General features: G+C 40.8%; 1 protein-coding gene across 1 annotated transcript in view; it reads right to left on the bottom strand.

Annotated features, from left to right (window-relative positions):
* Window positions 1-662: 662 nt before the first annotated feature.
* The window catches only part of LOC126419750 (uncharacterized), a 123684-nt gene continuing 104899 nt past the window's right edge, over window positions 663-19447 (bottom strand). Inside the window, exons 7-8 of the mRNA XM_050086926.1 lie at window positions 18535-18759; window positions 663-900 (exon numbers count right to left, since the gene is read on the bottom strand). Of these exons, the coding sequence (XP_049942883.1) occupies window positions 663-900; window positions 18535-18759 (463 nt within the window). The remainder of the gene's footprint in view (window positions 901-18534; window positions 18760-19447) is intronic.

The raw sequence follows: 19447 nt of genomic DNA, 5'->3' as shown, positions 1-19447 counted from the left end.
TAATTTTTTTTCACATCTGGAAACAGAAATACTCTTTAGATGCACTACTTTAAAATCTTTGATCCAACCAATTTCACTTTACCACTTACTTATCTTCATACCCGACAGTGACTTATCAGCCAAAAACTGGTTTGTGTAACAAATAATAAATGCTGTACAGTATTACACTAGTGATGTGTGGTTCATTCGTAAAAGAGTCTGTCGTGTATTTTAATCACAAAGTGGTTCCTCCAAATGAAATTTAATATTTAAAAATGGTATCTAGCAGTATCCTGATAAATATAATTAACACTTAAAATAACAAGGTAGCAGTCCTCATTTATTATTGTTTCACAGGTTTATAAAAACAAAGAAGTTTTTAAATTCGACTTACTGCAAAAAAACATTGTCAGTGCTATTTATGAATTGCTACCTGATCTGTGTAGCCATTTTATCATTTAAAAAATTTGTTTCATTGTGAATCCATTGTTGTTACAACAAGAATCAAACATTATTGCAGATTATTACAGCAGGTATTCAAACAACATTACTGTTTCTTCTACACATTTCTAAAATTATTTGTTATATTCCTTCAAAACAGTTTCCGCTTATGTTGACAAGTACTGAGAATTGTACTTTCCTATAAATTTCACATCATTTTTATACATACAGATATAGTGCTCTCAACCTCTCTCACTGCCACTGCCGCCGACGCTACTATCACTGTCGCCGTCTTCGTCACTCTCCGAACGGTCGTCCACCGCTTCGTCTGCTTCGCCGGGCCCTACATCCTCGAGTGCCTCGAAGTAGAAAGGCTGTAGCTCAGCGTGGACCGTGCCGCGGATTACGAGATTGGGCATCTGCTCGGTCAGCCCGTCTGTGGCTCTGGGGTCACCTCGGCACCCTTCGACACTCAGCTCCCTGTGACAGGAACGGGAGCACTGCTGTTACTGTGACAAACTGAGATCCTTCTGCACTGTGAATGTTTGTACAACAGTATTAAGTATATCTCCACTTCTTAAAACCTCATCAAGTTTTGACACTGCCTTTTTACCAAGCAGCAAGCGTCTCCACAATATCGAGAGATGCTCGCTGCTTGATAAAAAGTAAGACCTTGACGAGGTTTTAAGGTGTAGAGATATAATTTTAGCAACAAAGATCCATATTGTAAGGGCTACAGTCTTTCCAGTTGTTATATACAGATGTGAGACCTGGACCATTACAAATGTGGAACGAATGGTGAAGAATAAACTGCTTTGAGTTGTGATGTTGGAGGAAACTCCTTAGAGCCCCGTGGACTTCAAAGAGAATGAATAGGTTAACATTAGAGCAAATAAAACCAGAGCACTCCCTGGAAGGTCTGATGCTAAAACAAAACCTGACCTACTTTGGAGACATCATGAGAAGATATGTTTCACTGCAAAAAACTCTAATGGTGAGGAAAGGCACTAGAAGAAGAGGACGTCAGAAGGTGAAATGAATCAATCGCATCACAGAAGTAATCTGCTCCAACCTGGAAAGCCTACAGGAGAAAGTGCAGGACAAAATAAATTGGCATGCTTTGGTTCATGTGATCACAGAGAATTGGTGAAAATTCATATTTACTCAGAGAAAAAAAATCTTTAGGTAAGTGAAAAAGGAGGTGTGGCAGGAGCGACCGTGCACGGAGAGGGGGAGGGGGGGGGGGGGGTGCCAGCATGGTGGGATGGATAGGGACAGTGGTGGCGTAGGAGAGAAATTGGGGAAATTGATGGCATGGTGGGGGGGGGGGGGGGGGGGGGGGTAGAGAGGTGCGGCCGCAATGATTTGCAAAGATATAAAGCTACTGGAATTTGTTGTTCTTAATTTCACAATCCTTGGATTGTATAAATAACATGGGGAAAGTACTCAATTCTATGAATTTTGGAGAACATTCTCAAGTTCACACAAATAAAACAAAGTGAGTATGTACTTCACCTGAGTGTGTTCTCAGCTTGAGTAAATGAGTGGGTAACCTTGCTCAACATGGAGAACATTCTCCGATTTCATACGAATAAACACAGCGAAGTTTCTCACGAGCAGAGAAAATTCTCCCCTTTTTGATATGAGCTCTGTAACATAAATCAGGCTGATTAAATTCTGCAGACATTAAGTCTTACCAAGTTTTTTTAGTAAATTTAATAAATCTATGTTGCTCAGATGGAAAAAGAAAGATATACGTAACCCGAAGACATATTGAGTAGAGTAACTGTGTAAGTTTATATGGGTTTAACAGTAAAAACATTATTAGGGTGGTGAACTTATTTCCCAAATATCATGAAGAAAAAATGAAAACATTTTTGTGCTATTTACGAGACCCAAGTTTTCCCGAGTGGTGTATGGTAAGACCAGGTACAAACCAGACAAATATGTCACTGACCTTTTCAGATGTTCATCATATTTTCGCACAGCACAGATGTTCCATTTTGCTATGCTAGAAATAAGTAGGCAAATCATAAAAATTAAAAACAGGTTTATTACAAACCTAGTGAACTGTTTCTCATAACAAAACCACAAGATGACCACTTAAGTACTTGACATGCCAACAGAATATTATGTGCCATTTAATCGAGATTACCACGTGTCAGAACACACTCGTTTTACAATCCGGAGTAGACGATAATGTGACGTATTGTTAAAATTTCATTCGCATAATGCGTTCACCTAACATCAATAAAAAAAAGTTCCCTGCATGTCGAAAATTTGTCAAGATTATCAGAAAATGTATTTTCATAAACCATCCGTAATCTTCTTAATAATCTGTTGCCGCACAAAAAAGTGAAAACAAAATGAAATTTTATGCAACTCTTCCCAAACACAGTGATGCTACAGTTCCTTATTCGTACACTGAATAGTTTGCATATTTCAGCAAGCTGAACGAAATGCAAGATAAAGAGTACGTTCTGTGCCCGGTGCAGACAACACAACGCGGAGAACAGATTCGAGCAGGTGGTGAGATAGTGAGAATGAACTCCCTCATCAGAAAATATGCTCTGAATATTTTGTTCATACGATATAAAGAACTTCCTCAGAGCACGTTCTTTCACTCAGAAAATCTTCTCCAAAGAATGTTCTCTTTTTTATCCATACGACCTCTTTAGTGTTTGCACCCTTATTCACTTCCTACAAAGCCAACAACTTCTCGTCTCCACTCCAGAATCACCTGTTCTAAGCATCCTCAAGACTTTCTTCCTCTCCTCCATTACAGATAACTCAGTAGGCTTCAGTCCACACTGTCATCGACAGCCCGATTGCACCACACGGGCCACACCTCCAAAAGACTATCGGAATTGGTCCTTCACACTGTGTACGGTAAGAAGATTGGTGATGAGGAATGTGGAACAGGTAAAACGAAGCAGATGCCATCCCCAGAGCCCAACACTGACTTCTCGGTGGTTTTGTCCGGGCCAGGCAAGTCGCAGGAGGGACCATCAGAGGAAGAAATACTTGAAGGAACTGCAAAAGAAATCAGCAGAACTACAGCATCGGCACACTTCAGGGAAGCAATGACATAAGAGTTTTAAGACTGTACATATAACACCGTATCAATGTAAGCTGGCTTCAGCTACTAATTCAGATGTTAAAGGCATCAGTGCGAAGGATATTCTTGTATTACTAAATAAGTCATTTAGTGGAGCTCCAAACTTAGGGATTTCACAGACAATGTGAATGCAGGATTTCAAGTAGTCCAATCAGATGACAAACCATTGCTACTTCACAATATAAGTTTAAAATTATGGCAAAAGCTACAGCAAAATTAACTGTCCGGGATAATTATAACTAGAATCGAGTGAATATAATCGGGGAAGAAAATTATACAGATAAGTGCAGCATAGGCTATTATGCTTGTAGGCCTGTCAGGCCAGACAACACACAGGGAAAGCAATTGCATCATCGGTTAATCGGATAAATGAAGTTTAAAAATCATTCGGAGAGGCCGTCACCAGTGACACGGGCAGCACAACCGTGAGGTGCATCGAGACTGGTGCGGATACTGGGACAGGATCGCTCCGTGCAGGGCCTGGCGAGTGATAGGATTCGGGCAGCTGTACGAAGGCACGCCGATTAAATTAGGTTAGGCACCACAGCAGAAGAGGTGTTGAGAGAGGAAAGTGCCCTACTCTCCGTGAAAGAAAAAGGATCTATTCCTGAGAGTGAAGGAAGTCTAAACTCTAAGTAACAGAGGGAAGATGATGACACTGAGTGCAGATGGGTCACATGGCTAGAGACTGTGGAAAGTCAAAGAGGAACACGAGGGTAGACGGTGAAGGCAGAAGAAGCAAAAGGCTCTCAGAAATATTGTTACCACTGTGACAAACCAGGTCACACAAATGCAGACTTAAAAAGATAACCATTTGTGAAAAATGTGAAAGGCTAGACCCCAATTCAATGAGAAATTAGGGGCTGTGCCCACAAGTGAAATGGAAAACTAAGAGTGTGTTACACGAGGAATACACATCTTACTGTGACAAAATGCCCAAATGTTAAGAGTCACAGATTTTGAAGCAAGAAACAAAATTGCAGTGGAATATTGCTACAAATTAGGAAGTCAGTTACAGTTATCAATAGATATCAGGGCACATATGAAGTCGGTTTGATAAGTCATTTAAAATAAGAGAGAAAAATGTTTGTTTCGTAAATAACTCAACTTATTTCTCAACATATTCTGCTTGGAAGGATATAAACTTTGTCCAGGGATCCACCAACTTTTTCATCCCACTGCAAAATACTTGTTGATTGCAACTATCACTTCCTCATTTGATGAAAATTTCTTCCCAGCAAGCCAAAGTGTCAAGTAAGGGAACAAGGTGAAGTCACTTGGGACTAAGTATGGTGAATAGGGTGGATGAGGAACCAATTCAAAGTCCAATTCATGCATTTTCACCATTGTTATCGCTGATGGGTGGGATGGTGCACTATCCTGGTGAAAGGACCCTTTTTTGTGGTTAAACTTGGGTCTTTTCTCCACCAACACAAGTTTCAGATGATGCAACAATGAAGCATAAACAGGTCCAGCTATGGCTGTGCCTTTTTCCAAGTAATCCTTGGGAATCCCAAGAAACAGTGACCATCACCTCACCATCTGACAAAATGGTCTTTGCATTCTTCAGTGGACTGTTACCAGCCTTTTGTCAACCGTTTTGTCTGCCATTTCGACTCTGGTGTGTAATGATGGATCCAGCTTTCATCAATAATCGCAAATCAGGAAAAGTAGATGGCAAAAAGGATCTATGAATACGACGGTAAGCTCCACATGACAGACATAAGATGAAAAAGTGTAAATCACAGAATGGTGAAGGAAAAGTTAAAAATGCAAATTGAAGGCAAGTTGTGAGACGACATGTTATAAGTTACCTATAAGGCAAACTAGTGGGGCATCAGAAAGTGATGTGAAAGTAGCTCATAGCAAAGAAAAACATAAGAACGTGTGTAGAAACAGGGTTGAATCCCAGTAATGAAAAAAAAAAGAAAAGATTATTCCCAAACAAAAAGAAATGCCAAGTGTGCATACAGCCAAATTTATGGTACTATTAGAGCAAGGGAAATATATTTTCAGTGTACTAATTACAAGTGAGGCCAAGTGGAATCTGAGTACAGTGAAAGTTTTAGGTGAACTGATAAGACAAAGTGACACCAACATGAGCCACACAGGAAGCAATTAACGGCATGAGCACAAAAGGAAATCTCACTGCACAAGTTAGAGAAATGATCTGAATGGTCAGTTGGATAAAGAAGACTGATATGAATTGTATGGCATATGGTGAGGTATTTTATCTAAAAGGTGACAATTTGGCATTCACATAAATGGTAAGGCATGCATTCCCTATATTGCCAAAACAACAAAGGAAAGGTACATCCCTACAGAATACTGGAAGCACAAAAGGTGGTATTACAGGAGCAAATTGAGAAAATGGTTAATGGGGATGTAATTGTTCAGAGAACCTGAAAAGTACCCACGGACACCTGTGGGATAGGGAAATATAGAATGAAATCTCAGTGGGGGAAACTTTCCCCATCCCCAACATAAGTGAGATACTGGACAAACTGGGGAAAGCCAAGTATTTCTCCACTATTTTAATAGATTCGGCAGATAGAGGAAAACACAGCATTCACTGCAAATTATCAGCACTAAGAGTCCAAAAGGATGCCAATGGGGCAAAGAATGCATCAAGTATATTTCAAAGACTAGTGAATGTTGCTTTGACAAGATTGCATGGGACAAAGTGTTTCAATATACTTGGATGACATAACTTGCTAAGGTAGTTCAGTAAAGGAATGTGATGAGAAGTTGCAGGAAAATATTGGATGGTTTAAGGGCACCTAGGTTAAAGTTACACCAGATTGTGTGAATTTCTGAGAAAGAGGTAATATTCTTAGGACACAAAATAACAAAGAAAGATGTGGAGCCAGGTGAGCATAATGTGAAGAGGTGGAGAACAGTTCTGAAATCCATTACAGGATTTAAAGGATATTTAGGGGTGGCTGAATATTAATACTGTGAATCCATTGTATAATCGCTGAACTGGGATCTCTGCCACAAGCAGCATTTGAGGAACTGAGAGATTAGTAAATCCTCCCATACTGAGCTACCTTGATTTCAAGAAACCATAACACTGGTGCTACAGATACCAGCGCAGAACTGTTCGGAGCAGTTCTGTCACGAAGGGAGATAGATTCAGATTTGCCAGTCAACTGTGCCCCACGGTTGTTGGATAAAGCTGAAACTAAGGTAGAGTGCTTAGCAATTGTATGGTCACAAAACAGTGCAGACCACACATTTAGGAAGATTTTACCATACTAACAGATCACGAGCCACTGACACGGACTTTTGGTGTCGAAGGTCTGTTGCCGAGATTACTGAAATGGTGGTTGGAACTAGAGGAATATTTTTTTTACACTGTGTATAAACCCAGAAATCTTAATGCAAATGCTGATACATCAGTGGTAGCCAGTGGTATCTGAAGCTGGGTGTTGCACCAAAGTTTCAATGTTACATTTTTATACGAGATGGTTACAAGGAAGAAAATTCTTTTATCGGTGCCTCGCTTCCCGACATTTGTTACGATTTAAACATCCTGACAATTCGTGTGTATGAATGCCAGAAAATTCAATTTTTTAAATCCAAGTTATGATCCTGAAAAAAGTGAGAAATATATCTGACAGAAAAATATCTGTAGCAAAGAGCATGCTATGATTTATCAACTATCTAGAAAAACTATTGAATGAGCTACATTCCTAGTAGAACTGAAACACACTCATCATTTAACGAACTTGTCTTACTTGTATTGAAACTTTGCCATTCCATTTTTCACTGACAAACTCTTCAGTCACACACCAATTGCAGTCTGTAATCTGCATCGTGAGACCTCTTTCGGCAGAAAGCATCGCCGAGGCCGTCAACCTTTCCTCACTCGGAGTTATGTAAGAATAATTTTATTATTTTCAAAGTTGAAAAGCAGCCTTTCGGTTCGACCAATGTCAAGGGAATTGTGAGAATTACCTTCAACAGTTTAGACTACTTAGTGAACATCTTCCCTGGGCTGTTAGTTGTCAGACTCAACTAGACTAACTGCACCAGATAATGATCTACATTCTTGTGCTAGGTAGATAAAAGATAGTTAACAATATAGTTTCAGCTTATCCAAAAATGATGACAATGAACACATTTCCTTTAAGGTATCTTCAGGATATCTTAAAAACATACAAGGGGAACTTAACATGAAAAAACAATGAAGCAGCTACAAGATGATGTGAAAAAATACAATGATCTATAACATCAATCACGTTGCACAGCACCTTTGCCTTTCTTTTCTACTCACATCAGGCTATTCCAACTTCATTCTCTTCACTGATAAATCAGTAGATTCATTAGTAATCAACAGATTCAATGCCACTGGTGATACCAATTACTTCTCAAATCTCGATAACATTTATTTTAAATGTCGAAATGATCTTATGGGCCAGCACGCATTGATTCTCCGTACCGTAACTGACCAAACAGAACTCTGACAAATGGCATAACTTAACTAGAAAATTCCAACCAATAACTGAAACGGGTACCGTGTGGCCCCCGCTACATAAGTTCTGAGAGTGCTCGCATTGGACAAATGAAACATGTAAAATAAATAAAAAATTACATGCAACTTGTGCCGGCTCTACAATTTTAATTTATAACAGTTGCTGTTCCCCTGCAGGCAAATGTCTGTGCTCACTGATAATTTAAGATATGATTGAAACGAACATTTTTATGGCGAAGAGCCTGGCAAATTGTAGTTTCACTTCTTATAGAATCACCTTCCAGTATGTGATTTATACATTGTTGGAGTAATGAACTGCGTTTACGAATTGAGATCGAAAAATCCACTGGACAAGATCGAGGGAAATGCTTTCTCACTAAGTCACTGAGGATAGTGGTCCACTGCGCACTCTATGAAAAGAATGGACATATTCTCTGAAAACTCTAAATAAATAAATAAATCATACTGCAATTGATTGATACCGCTTTGCTCATTATAAGATTAACTTCATCAGCATAGCAATGTACACATTCTGCATTAGGACAATTTTTACACAACAGTTTGTACCCCACCCGAGGAAACAGCCATAACAGATGCCTCATCACAGGTCTGTGCAAGTAATTTTTGGTGAGTCTTTTTGCCTATTCAATTCTTCTAGCAAAGTCGCAGCGAACATCTGTGCACCGTGTTCACAAGGAGATAGGAAACTCTAGAACCTCTGGGTCTCAATACGTAACAGTATACAACAGCCATCTGAAATATGTTTGATCTGTTTGTTTTATCTGCTATAACAGCTAAAAATTATGATTCCTTATTTGCTTTGAAATTTCTTCTTGGTATACATCCAACATAATTTGGAAAAGTTCACTTTGAATAGTTTTGAAGGTTCCTTTGAAAACAGTTGCCTTACCCAAATTATCTTTCAATGCTGCATTCAATCCAGAAGTAAAGTTAGTCAGGGTTTGATAACAATTCAGTTTTATCATGATCCCTTAAGGCCAATTCGAAGGAACCACAGAAATATATTTAGCCCAGATCTATTACACCCAACTTCTTCTACTACGCAAACTGACGGTGGAGGGAGGAGAAATAAACATACGGGGATGGTACTAAGATATCAGTCGTATCAGGACTTTGTGCAAAATAAGTTGTGACGAGGGATAATGTGCATGCAACTGGGACTCAAACCTGGGATCTCCCGCTTACTAGGTAGTCGCATTAACCACTGTGTGACCCGGACAGACCGTTTATCACAAATGCACAGACTATCTCAGCTGACCTGCACTCCCACCTAGTACCTATCCACAGCCCCCACCCGTGTCGTCCACACTCACTACATTTAGATTCCTGCTGGAGATTGAATGTAAATGTGCATCTGCACTGAAGGTTGTGATTTCAGTGCCCATCATGGCAGATCGGTTATACAAATGTGTGATGTCTGTTCTTTCGGACACGTCATTCTCGGCAATTTTCCTTCTCGATGCACTACTCGGTTGTTCAGCTATTTTGTATTTGAGCAGCTGAAGATTCGTGCTTTTACACTTTGGTACTCAGATGGTTTACGTCTGTAACCCTCACTTTTGTCCACAAGGGTTCAACATCATACAGGCATGGGAAGCAAAATAATGCATTTTTAAATTCACAGCCACACAACCAATCACTATTTTTACAAATATTCATTTTAAACGCTGTCCTAAACTGTCAATTTCCAGTATTAATATTTTGCACGGTGTTTAAAACTGGTTACACTTTGCAAACTAGGAACTGTGTGACGAGCTAGTTCTCACTGTACAGAACGTATTATATGCAACAGTGCACAGAAAAATGCAGTATCGAGAACCGATACACTCGATCACCTCGAAACGCCACAACGTATACACACGAGGTTCTCGGAGATAATATTTCTAAATGTGATAAATAAAAACATTAGGACTTCAGTAACAGCTACAATTGCAATATTCCAGCCATTTTTCCAAATGCCACTACATTAAATCTGCGCTCAATTTACAACTGAAAAACTATAAACTCCAGTTATGCTGATGAGAAAAAAATTTCTCCGAATTTCTACCTTCAAAACTAATTTGTCAAAAAACAAAACTATCACAACCGATGTTAAAAGATCGTTACTCTTAACTTTGTGGATGGTGGAATGGCACACTCTAGTGGCCTCGATGACAAATGAATGAGAGAAAGCTGGCAGACACGTCGTCCATAGAGTGGTGCCTTCTGACGGGACATTAGGAACTGTCTCGAGTCAGGGAATTTGCGTGCCGACTGCGTTACTCTCCGACGTCACTGGTACATGAGCCACCTGTTGCCACGGACGGGCGTCGACTCGACTCGTACCCGCTCCGTGGTGTGCACTGTCTGCACAGAGTTGGAGTAAGAGAGAAAACTCCGAGTTTGCTTCGAGCCTTGCAGCATTTTCACGTCTGTTATCGAGGTGACAAGATGTCAGGTAACCGAAGACTGTATATTGTAACATCTATTACAGCACATATTAGGCTTCCTAAACCAAATAATTACAAGAAAAGTGGACATATGATGTGTAAAATTACTGGGAGCTGGGCAACATTGCAACAATAACATGCGTCCTCATTGTGATGCATTGAGCCGAATGTGGTCAGACGATGTAGAGGGCATGAAAGAACGAGACACAGAGTGGTTAGGGAAAATTAAGAACGTGTGAAGAAAATGAACTAGACACAGAGGAAAAGGTCGAACTAGTGTTAGGCAGTCATCAGAGGATGCACAGAAACTTAGGCCAAATAGAAAACTATAATTAGTGGAAAGACATGAAAAGAGGAACACATTAGGAACTATTACAAATCTCAAAGAAATAAGTTCACACAGAGAAGAGGGTACATAAGTTATTAAGGATCCAGAAAACTGTGACGACAGCATTTCACTGACAAACGGGGTGCTCTAGAGAACTCGTAGGACACTGGTGGAATATTTATGACACTTCGTTAGAGAGGACCACTGTACTTGGAATATATGGGAACAGTATACTGTTTCTGTATTTAATATGCCTCACAGTAGCAAAGTATCAACGAAAGTAATCAGTTTTTGAAACAAACAAGTAACTGGATAGAAAAAAAATTTATTTATCATGTGGTGGCAGGAGAACACACATGAAAAAGGTATTACAGTTTGCAAGCTTTTGGAGCCACTTGCTCCTTCTCCTAACAGAAGGGTCGAAGGGGGAGGGAGAGCAGTGAAGGATCCTTCTCCTAGCAGAAGGGTCGAAGGGGAAGGGAGAGCGGTGAAGGAGGAGGACTGGTAAGGTTTAGGAAAAGGAGTAGAGTTTGGAGGAGTCACGCAGAACCTCTGGTCGGAGGAAGACTTACCGGACAGGAGGAGACGGAAAGACTGACCGTTATAGACTGTAGTGGACAAGATTCAAAAATCTGAGAGCTTAAACACGGTAGATACAGTAATACGAGAAACAGAGAATACTGCTGTAACATCGTGCACGAGCTAATAAATGCGGAAAGCTAAGTGCACTGTATGTGGTACAGGTGGGATGGGGATTGCAAAAAATAGAAGGTTAGAAAATGAAAGATGTGGAAAACTAATCTATCCAATTACTTATATTTTCACAGTAGCAATGGCTATACATTGTTGGCATAAATTTATGGGAGACAAGTACACATTCCAGGAGTCATAAAGACAGAGGAATGAACTGTTACGCATATCAGCCAACTAGAATGCTGCAAGCAGCACATCCAGTAGCACGAGAAAGGATAAAAGAAATGAAGGAAACCAGTAAAGCTCACACAAAGAGTTGGAGAATCGAAGAATATTTAGGATGCTTCTTTTGTTTGATGAGACCGTAAGAAGGTGTCATTCTAAGAAGCTAGCTGCACAATTCCGTGGACCGTACAAAGTGATTGCAGATGACCTATCCGATGTGACAATTAAGATGTACAGAACTACGCAATGGAAGTACATGCGAAATCCCAAAATTAAACTTTTTCTGTGGTGTGTCCCAATGTCAAGTGTTCAGACTATTTTGTTCTGCTGAAGCTACCATAGCAGGGGTAGCTTATCTGGATATGTTACCAGAACGGCTCTTTCATCAGTTAAAAGGTGACCCCGAAAACTTTACTCGGCAACAACATCGGGCCCCTATCCGTCGGCACGTTTTTGTACGAGCACAGTCGAACATCGAAGCCTTTGACCGCTGGACTGGTGCTAATAACTGATATGACGAGGACACTGTTCTGCTGGCCTCGACCCCTGTGATTTTTTTCCTTTGGGCTTTGTAAAAGATCTTGTCTGCTTTGTGCCACTATCTAATGATCTGCCAGAGTTGAGACACAGAACTGAAGGGGCTGTTGTTGCTTCCATTGCTCTGGACTTATTACCCAAAGTGTGGGAAGAATTGTATTTTAGGTCGAACTGAATATTTGTATAAAAAACTGTTATAATATACCACTGAAACGGGACATTCCTTTGCAGACAGACTGTACTTTAACACGAACTTTATTATCTACATTGAGGACAGGAACTGATTAACATCAGCTACGTTGTGGGCGACACGTGCAGAGCAGTTGTGTAATGTTATTCAATACTATAACTGCAGTGACAGGATGCAGCGCACACACACTGAACATCACTTGCTTCATGACTCAAAGCACTATGGAGATGCATCAGGACCACTATTTCAATGAGCTTCTGGATTTAAATTCTTTACGACAGGGTGTACATGCGGACAATTTGGGGGGGGGGGGGATAAATAAATAAATAAATAAATAAGAAAAAACCACGCAGATTTTCCCCTGTTAAAAATACACTTTTTCTGGGTGAAAATGTACTATACCCTGAGAGAAAGTACATTTTTCCTTGTTAAGTGCCAGTATATTTTCCTTCGAAGCTGTAAAACTTTTCAATTCTTTGACTGGTAAACGTTTTATACACCAGCACAGAACTTCCAGTATTTTAGGAAACAAAATCCAGCAAGAAAACAATGCGTTCTGGAAAGCTCTTTGCCGTGGGGCAACATAAACATTGTATATACTGGTATTACAAAAGTATAAATACGAATTCCAGCACGTACAGCACAGTAGCTTTCGGAGCAGTGAAATTTAGACTGTGCTGCACAATGCACTTCCGTTAACTAATTATAGCTTGTGTCACACAACCTAGACAGCAGATATTCGGAGCACGGTACGGAGAAGATGAGACAATTTACTTGTAAAATGAGCAGGAAAGAAGCAAACAAGTATTGCTACGACTGCGACATATCCCCCTACATGTGAGAAAACTTTGACCCTTTCATTGGAAATCCAATTACGTGTGAAATTGCTGAACTCATCCTTCAATTTTTTTTTTTTTTTCGTTTTCTAAAGGATAATCATACTTCTGCCATTGTTTTTGCATAATCTGTAATCTACGAAAGAACTGAAATAAATATGAAAAACTAACCTTGAAGCTTGGTCTCTTTTTAGCATGTGTTAAACACAAACGCACCATTAAAATTTTAAATAATGGCATAAATGGCTGGTCGTTTTTAAAGTGGCTGGCTCTCAAAATGTTTAAGTTTCGAACGACAGTGAAACACTTCACAATTTAATTAATTCATCACATATTCTCACATGTCTTGTGTAAAAGGAAATTTACTTTGAAAGCAGTGCTTCTCAAATAACCATTCACAATATTTTCCCACGGCTTGTTAGAAATGTAAACACCTGTGATGTCACTCTCATCGAAAGCAATTTGTTCTTACAAAGTTTTCACAGTCTTAACTTTTGCTTTGGTGTTATTCTCTGGTTTATGTTTTACTGCTGCAGTATTATTCTGCAGGAGTGGGCTACAGTAAAATTATTTGTTAGAATCAGTTTTTATCAGTCAAAACTACAAAAATTGATCTGAAAATTAAAACAATGAAAAATTCCCAAAATTATAACAAATTGCTGGACTTTTCCCAGATGAAAAAGTTCCCCCATTTTTTCTAGATTTCCTGGCCGTGAGAACGAGCACATAACTCCACAGAATACAAACTGCCACGCAACTGTGATACCAAATAGGAGAACAGCAGCTGTTGTAATTCAGAGAAGTAGCAGTGATTCTGACTGACATTTCTTCAAATGATCACTGTGTGTGCACGGACTGGAGGAGTACATCATCAACACTTGCCACACTTTGGGACGGTACCGTATCTACAAACATCTACAGTGACATAAATGGTTGCACTGGTGCGTCATGTGCAATTTCCTATTCAGACATAAATCACAGCACCCTTTCAACAAATCTAAGCTTTCTGTGCACCTTTCCTAGTAATGTTTTGCCTGATCACCATATTTCATATAACTTCTTACTATTACCCATTAATGCATATACAATGTGATACACTCAAGACGTTTGCTACTAATCTTATAAGCAGATACTACACAGCTAGCTCTCTCTCTCTCTCTCTCTCTCTCTCTCTCTCTCTCTCTCTCACACACACACACACACACACACACACACACACACACACACACAGAGTCATTATTTTACATTTATCCTTACTTAACACTGATACAGAACTGCAAGAGAAGTTATTTATTTTCCCCACATGCTATCTGAGACAGACCACAGAGAAAACCTGAGTGCTTCTATATTTTTGAACCCTTTGCCAAACAAACGTAAACTGCAGGAAAAGGATAGATTACTATTCACCATAAATATGACACGTTAACATCTCAGTCCATCCCTATGCCACTCCCCGTCCTGGGCCACAGCTACAGGGATCGTATCACTGTGGAGACCCTGGTGCAGGACCAGCCCAATCCACCTCCCAGCACTTCCAATTCCAGATCCGTCACAGCCTCGTCCTAGCCCACCAGAGGCCAGGCCGTCCGAGAAAGCAGCAACGTCATCTACCAGCTCTGCAATCACTGCACAGCTTTCTATATGGGTACGAGACAAACGGGCACCGCCAATCTGGGGGGCGAGAGCGAAGTAGCACCACGTGGTACAACTTGCAGGTGAACATAATGTGCTGGATTTTGACGGCTGCTTCACTACTCGAGCCGTGTGGATCCTACCCTCCAACACCAGCTTTTCCGAACTGCAAAAATGAGCATTATCCTTACAAGACATTCTCCACTCCCTCCCGAAATTATAGCTGCCTGAACATACAGTAACCTACTGTCGCTACTGTTTCCATCACCTCTGTCCTTCCACCTCCTCCATTTTCGTGTCCTCTCACCCTCGCTGTGTGCCTCCCTCTGCCAATGCACCTGACCATCCTTTCCCCTCCTCTTCTCCTCTTTTTCAATCTTCCCCCTCCCTCCACCTCCCAACACTGCACCTGCCAGTATTGCTGTACCTCCATCTAGTCCCTGCATGCCCCGCCCGTCTTCTTCTCTCCCCCCACCTGTTGTTGTGGTCTTCAGTCCTGAGACTTGTTTGATGCAGCTCTCCACCTGTTGTTGTGGTCTTCAGTCCTGAGACTTGTTTGATGCAGCTCTCCATGCGACTCTATCCTGTGCAAGCTTCTTCATCTCCCAGTACCTACTGCAACCTACATCCCTCTGAATCTGCTTAGTGTATTCATCTCTTGGTCTCCCTCTACGATTTTTACCCTCCACGCTGCCCTCCAATGCTAAATTGGTGATCCCTTGATGCCTCAGAACATGTCCTACCAACCAATCCCTTCTTCTAGTCAAGTTGTGCCACAAACTCCTCTTCTCCCCAATTCTATTCAGTAACTCCTCATTAGTTATGTGATCTACCCATCTAATCTTCAGCATTCTTCTGTAGCACCACATTTTGAAAGCTTCTATTCTCTTCTTGTCCAAACTATTTATCGTCCATGTTTCACTTCCATACATGGCCACACTCGATACAAATACTTTCAGAAACAACTTCCTCACAAATCTATACTCGATTTTAACAAATTTCTCTTCTTCATAAAAACTTTCCTTGCCACTGCCAGTCTACATTTTATATCTTCTCTACTTCGACCATCATCAGTTATTTCGCTTCCCAAATAGCAAAACTCATTTACTTCTTTAAGTGTCTCATTTCCTAATCTAATTCCCTCAGCATCACCAGACTTAATTCGACTACATTCCATTATCCTCGTTTTGCTTTGTTGATGTTCATTTTATATCCTCCATTCAAGACACTGTCCATTCCGTTCAACTGCTCCTCCAAGTCCTTTGCTGTCTCTGACAGAATTACAATGCCATCGGCAAACCTCAAAGTTTTTATTTCTTCTCCATGGATTTTAATACCTACTCCGAACTTTTCTTTTGTTTCCTTTACTGCTTGCTTAATATACAGACTGAATAACATCGGGGAGAGGCTACAACCCTGTCTCACTCCCTTCCCAACCACTGCTTCCCTTTCAAGCCCCTCGACTCTTTTAACTGCCATCCTGTACAAATTGTAAATAGCCTTTCGCTCCCTGTATTTTACCCCTGCCACCTTTAGAATTTGAAAGAGAGTATTCCAGTCAACATTGTCAAAAGCTTTCTCTAAGTCTACAAATGCTAGAAATGTAGGTTTGCCTTTCTTTAATCTTTCTTCTAAGATAAGTCGTAGGGTCAGTATGGCCTCACGTGTTCCAACATTCCTACGGAATCCAAACTGATCTTCCCCGAGGTCGGCTTCTACCAGTTTTTCCATTCGTCTGTAAAGAATTCGTGTTAGTAGTTTGCAGCTGTGGCATATTAAATGGATAGGTCGGTAGTTCAAACAAATTTCGGGCTTGCAGCCGGTCGTCGTTCAATACTTCGCACGATATGTCAACTGGGCACCTGCCAGTCACCTTCAGCTGAGCCGTTGCAGACGCGAAAACGTCCTCCATTCCACAATATATAGCGTACTGTAACTATTCTGCGCATGCATCGAAAGCTTGATAGTTGAACCACACTGCCCGCCGGCCGCGCCCTCGCTGGTGAATAGCGGAACTCAGTCGCCCTCTGCGTTGCTGTTTGCCACGGCCGTCGATGCACTCGGTCGTCTTCGATTTGAGCAAATCGTGGAGATGACAGGATTCCATGCACTGTCCAGCTGGTAGCCGCTGTCACAGTTTAACAGATTTTCCGCCAGTCGTATTTCTACGGATTCTTCAATAATGGAGTCCCAGAAAGACGTTGCTGTAGACAAAATCATTGTTTTCTCATACTCGCCCCTGGAAATGTCTTGTAATTTAAAACCTGGTTCCTAAATCTGTCTTACCATTATATAATCTATCCGATACCTTCTAGTATCTCCAGGATTCTTCCATGTATACAACCTTCTTTCATGATTCTTGAACCAAGTGTTAATTTTGATTAAGTTATGCTCTGTGCAAAATTCTACCAGACGGCTTTCTCTTTCATTCCTTACCCCCAATCCATATTCACCTACTATGTTTCCTTCTCTCCCTTTTCCTAATCTCGAATTCCAGTCACCCATGACTATTAAATTTTCGTCTCCCTTCACTACCTGAATAATTTCTTTTATCTCATCATACATTTAATCAATTTCTTCATCATCTGCAGAGCTAGTTGGCATATAAACTTGTACTACTGTAGTAGGCGTGGGCTTTGTGTCTATCTTGGCCACAATAATGCGTTCACTATGCTGTTTGTAGTAGCTTACCTGCACTCCTATTTTTTTATTCATTATTAAACCTACTCCTGCGTTACCCCTATTTGATTTTGTATTTATAACCCTGTATTCACTTGATCTAAACTCTTGTCCCTCTTGCCACCGAACTTCACTAATCCCCACTATATCTAACTTTAACCTATCCATTTCCCTTTTTAAATTTTCTAACCTACCTGCCCGATTAAGGGATCTGACATTCCACGCTCCGATCCGTAGAACGCCAGTTTTATTTCTCCTGATAACGACGTCCTCCTGAGTAGTCCCTGCCCGGATATCCGAATGGGGGATTATTTTACCTCCGGAATATTTTACCCAAGAGGACGCCATCATCATGTAATCATACAGTAAAGCTGCATGCCCTCGGGAAAAATTACGGCTGTAGTTTGCCCTTGCTTTCGGCCGTTCGCAGTACCAGCACAGCAAGGCCGTTTTGGTTAGTGTTACAAGGCCAGATCAGTCAATCATCCAGACTGTGGCCCCTGCAACTACTGAAAAGGCTGCTGCCCCTCTTCAGGAACCACACATTTGTCTGGCCTCTCAACAGATACCCCTCTGTTGTGGTTGCACCTATGGTACGGCTATCTGTATCGCTGAGACATGCAAGCCTCCCCACCAACGGCAAGGTCCATGGTTCAGATTGCTATTAATGTGACAGTTGCGTTCCAGTCAGACCTGCTGGTGGGAGTGGACATGTGTGCATGAGGTGTGCTTCTCTCTCTCTCTCTCTCTCTCTCTCTCTCTCTCTCTCTCTCTCTCGTCGAAAGCTATACTGTGTAACAGTCTTTCTGTCGTGCATTTCTGCTTCTCGACAGGTCACCTTTGTTGTGAGTAAGAATCAATCCTTTTCCTTATATTATTCTTATTCCAACCTGCAGTTTCCAAAGATTGAACCTGCAAAGTAATTATGTAGACACAGATCTTTCCTTACCTGAGACTGATGAGATTCTCCGGAAACTTATCAAAAGGCACTCCAGTAACATCCGAATAATCGAATGTCAGACAGCGCAAACCTGACAATTTGAGGATGCTGCTCACACCTGGCTGCAACTCTGTAAAATACGTGGTACCCATTCGCAACGTGTGAAGTCGCGGTAGCCCGACGAGGCAGGGGAATAGGCCTCCGCCGAGTCTGCTACAACCTGTCACATCTAGTCTGGAACAAACCACAAGTGCACTATCGTTTACATGGGAACAAGTTGGCAGAAATAAATATGATGAATTTTACTCCTAGCTGTCACCTTTGAGACAGAGCATTTTTCATGTAAATCAAAATTATTGTACATCTTCAAGTAAAATTGTTCCAAAATTAAACTTAAGTCTAAGGTGAGGGTGATGACAAATACACCTACAAAGTGGCATGACTGTCATAAAGGAAAAGTCACAAAAACAACACCTTACACAAGATCTGAAGCAAAGATTTGCAACATTGACGACGATACCCTACTCCTTGAGATAGCCTGAACATCAGGCTTTATAATCAGCAAGCCATTGTTAACACAATGGAAAAGAGCAAAATGCTACATTAGCCACTATCTCACAATGAGAAGCTTCAGGGTTATGCATTGAGAAGAAAAAATTTTCTTTATTTCTTTAACAAAAACACACTTTTTGCCTAGAGAAAATACACTATCCCTTGGGTGAAAGTACATTTTTTCCATGTTAAGAGACAATATACTTTTCCATTGAGCTATAAAATTTATCAGTCCTGGGAACTGTAAAGGCTTTTATGCTCCAGTGCAGAGAAACCACCATTGTAATATTTCCTTACATAAAGAATGTAGGTAGAGGTTTCGCTAAGAATTTTGCACGATTGCACTGAAATGCCGATTCTTTGCATATAC

This window comes from Schistocerca serialis, chromosome 9 (assembly GCF_023864345.2).
Source record: "Schistocerca serialis cubense isolate TAMUIC-IGC-003099 chromosome 9, iqSchSeri2.2, whole genome shotgun sequence".
In the NCBI taxonomy this organism is placed as follows: Eukaryota; Metazoa; Arthropoda; class Insecta; order Orthoptera; family Acrididae; genus Schistocerca; species Schistocerca serialis.
This window is presented reverse-complemented; position numbering and strand designations above follow the sequence as displayed.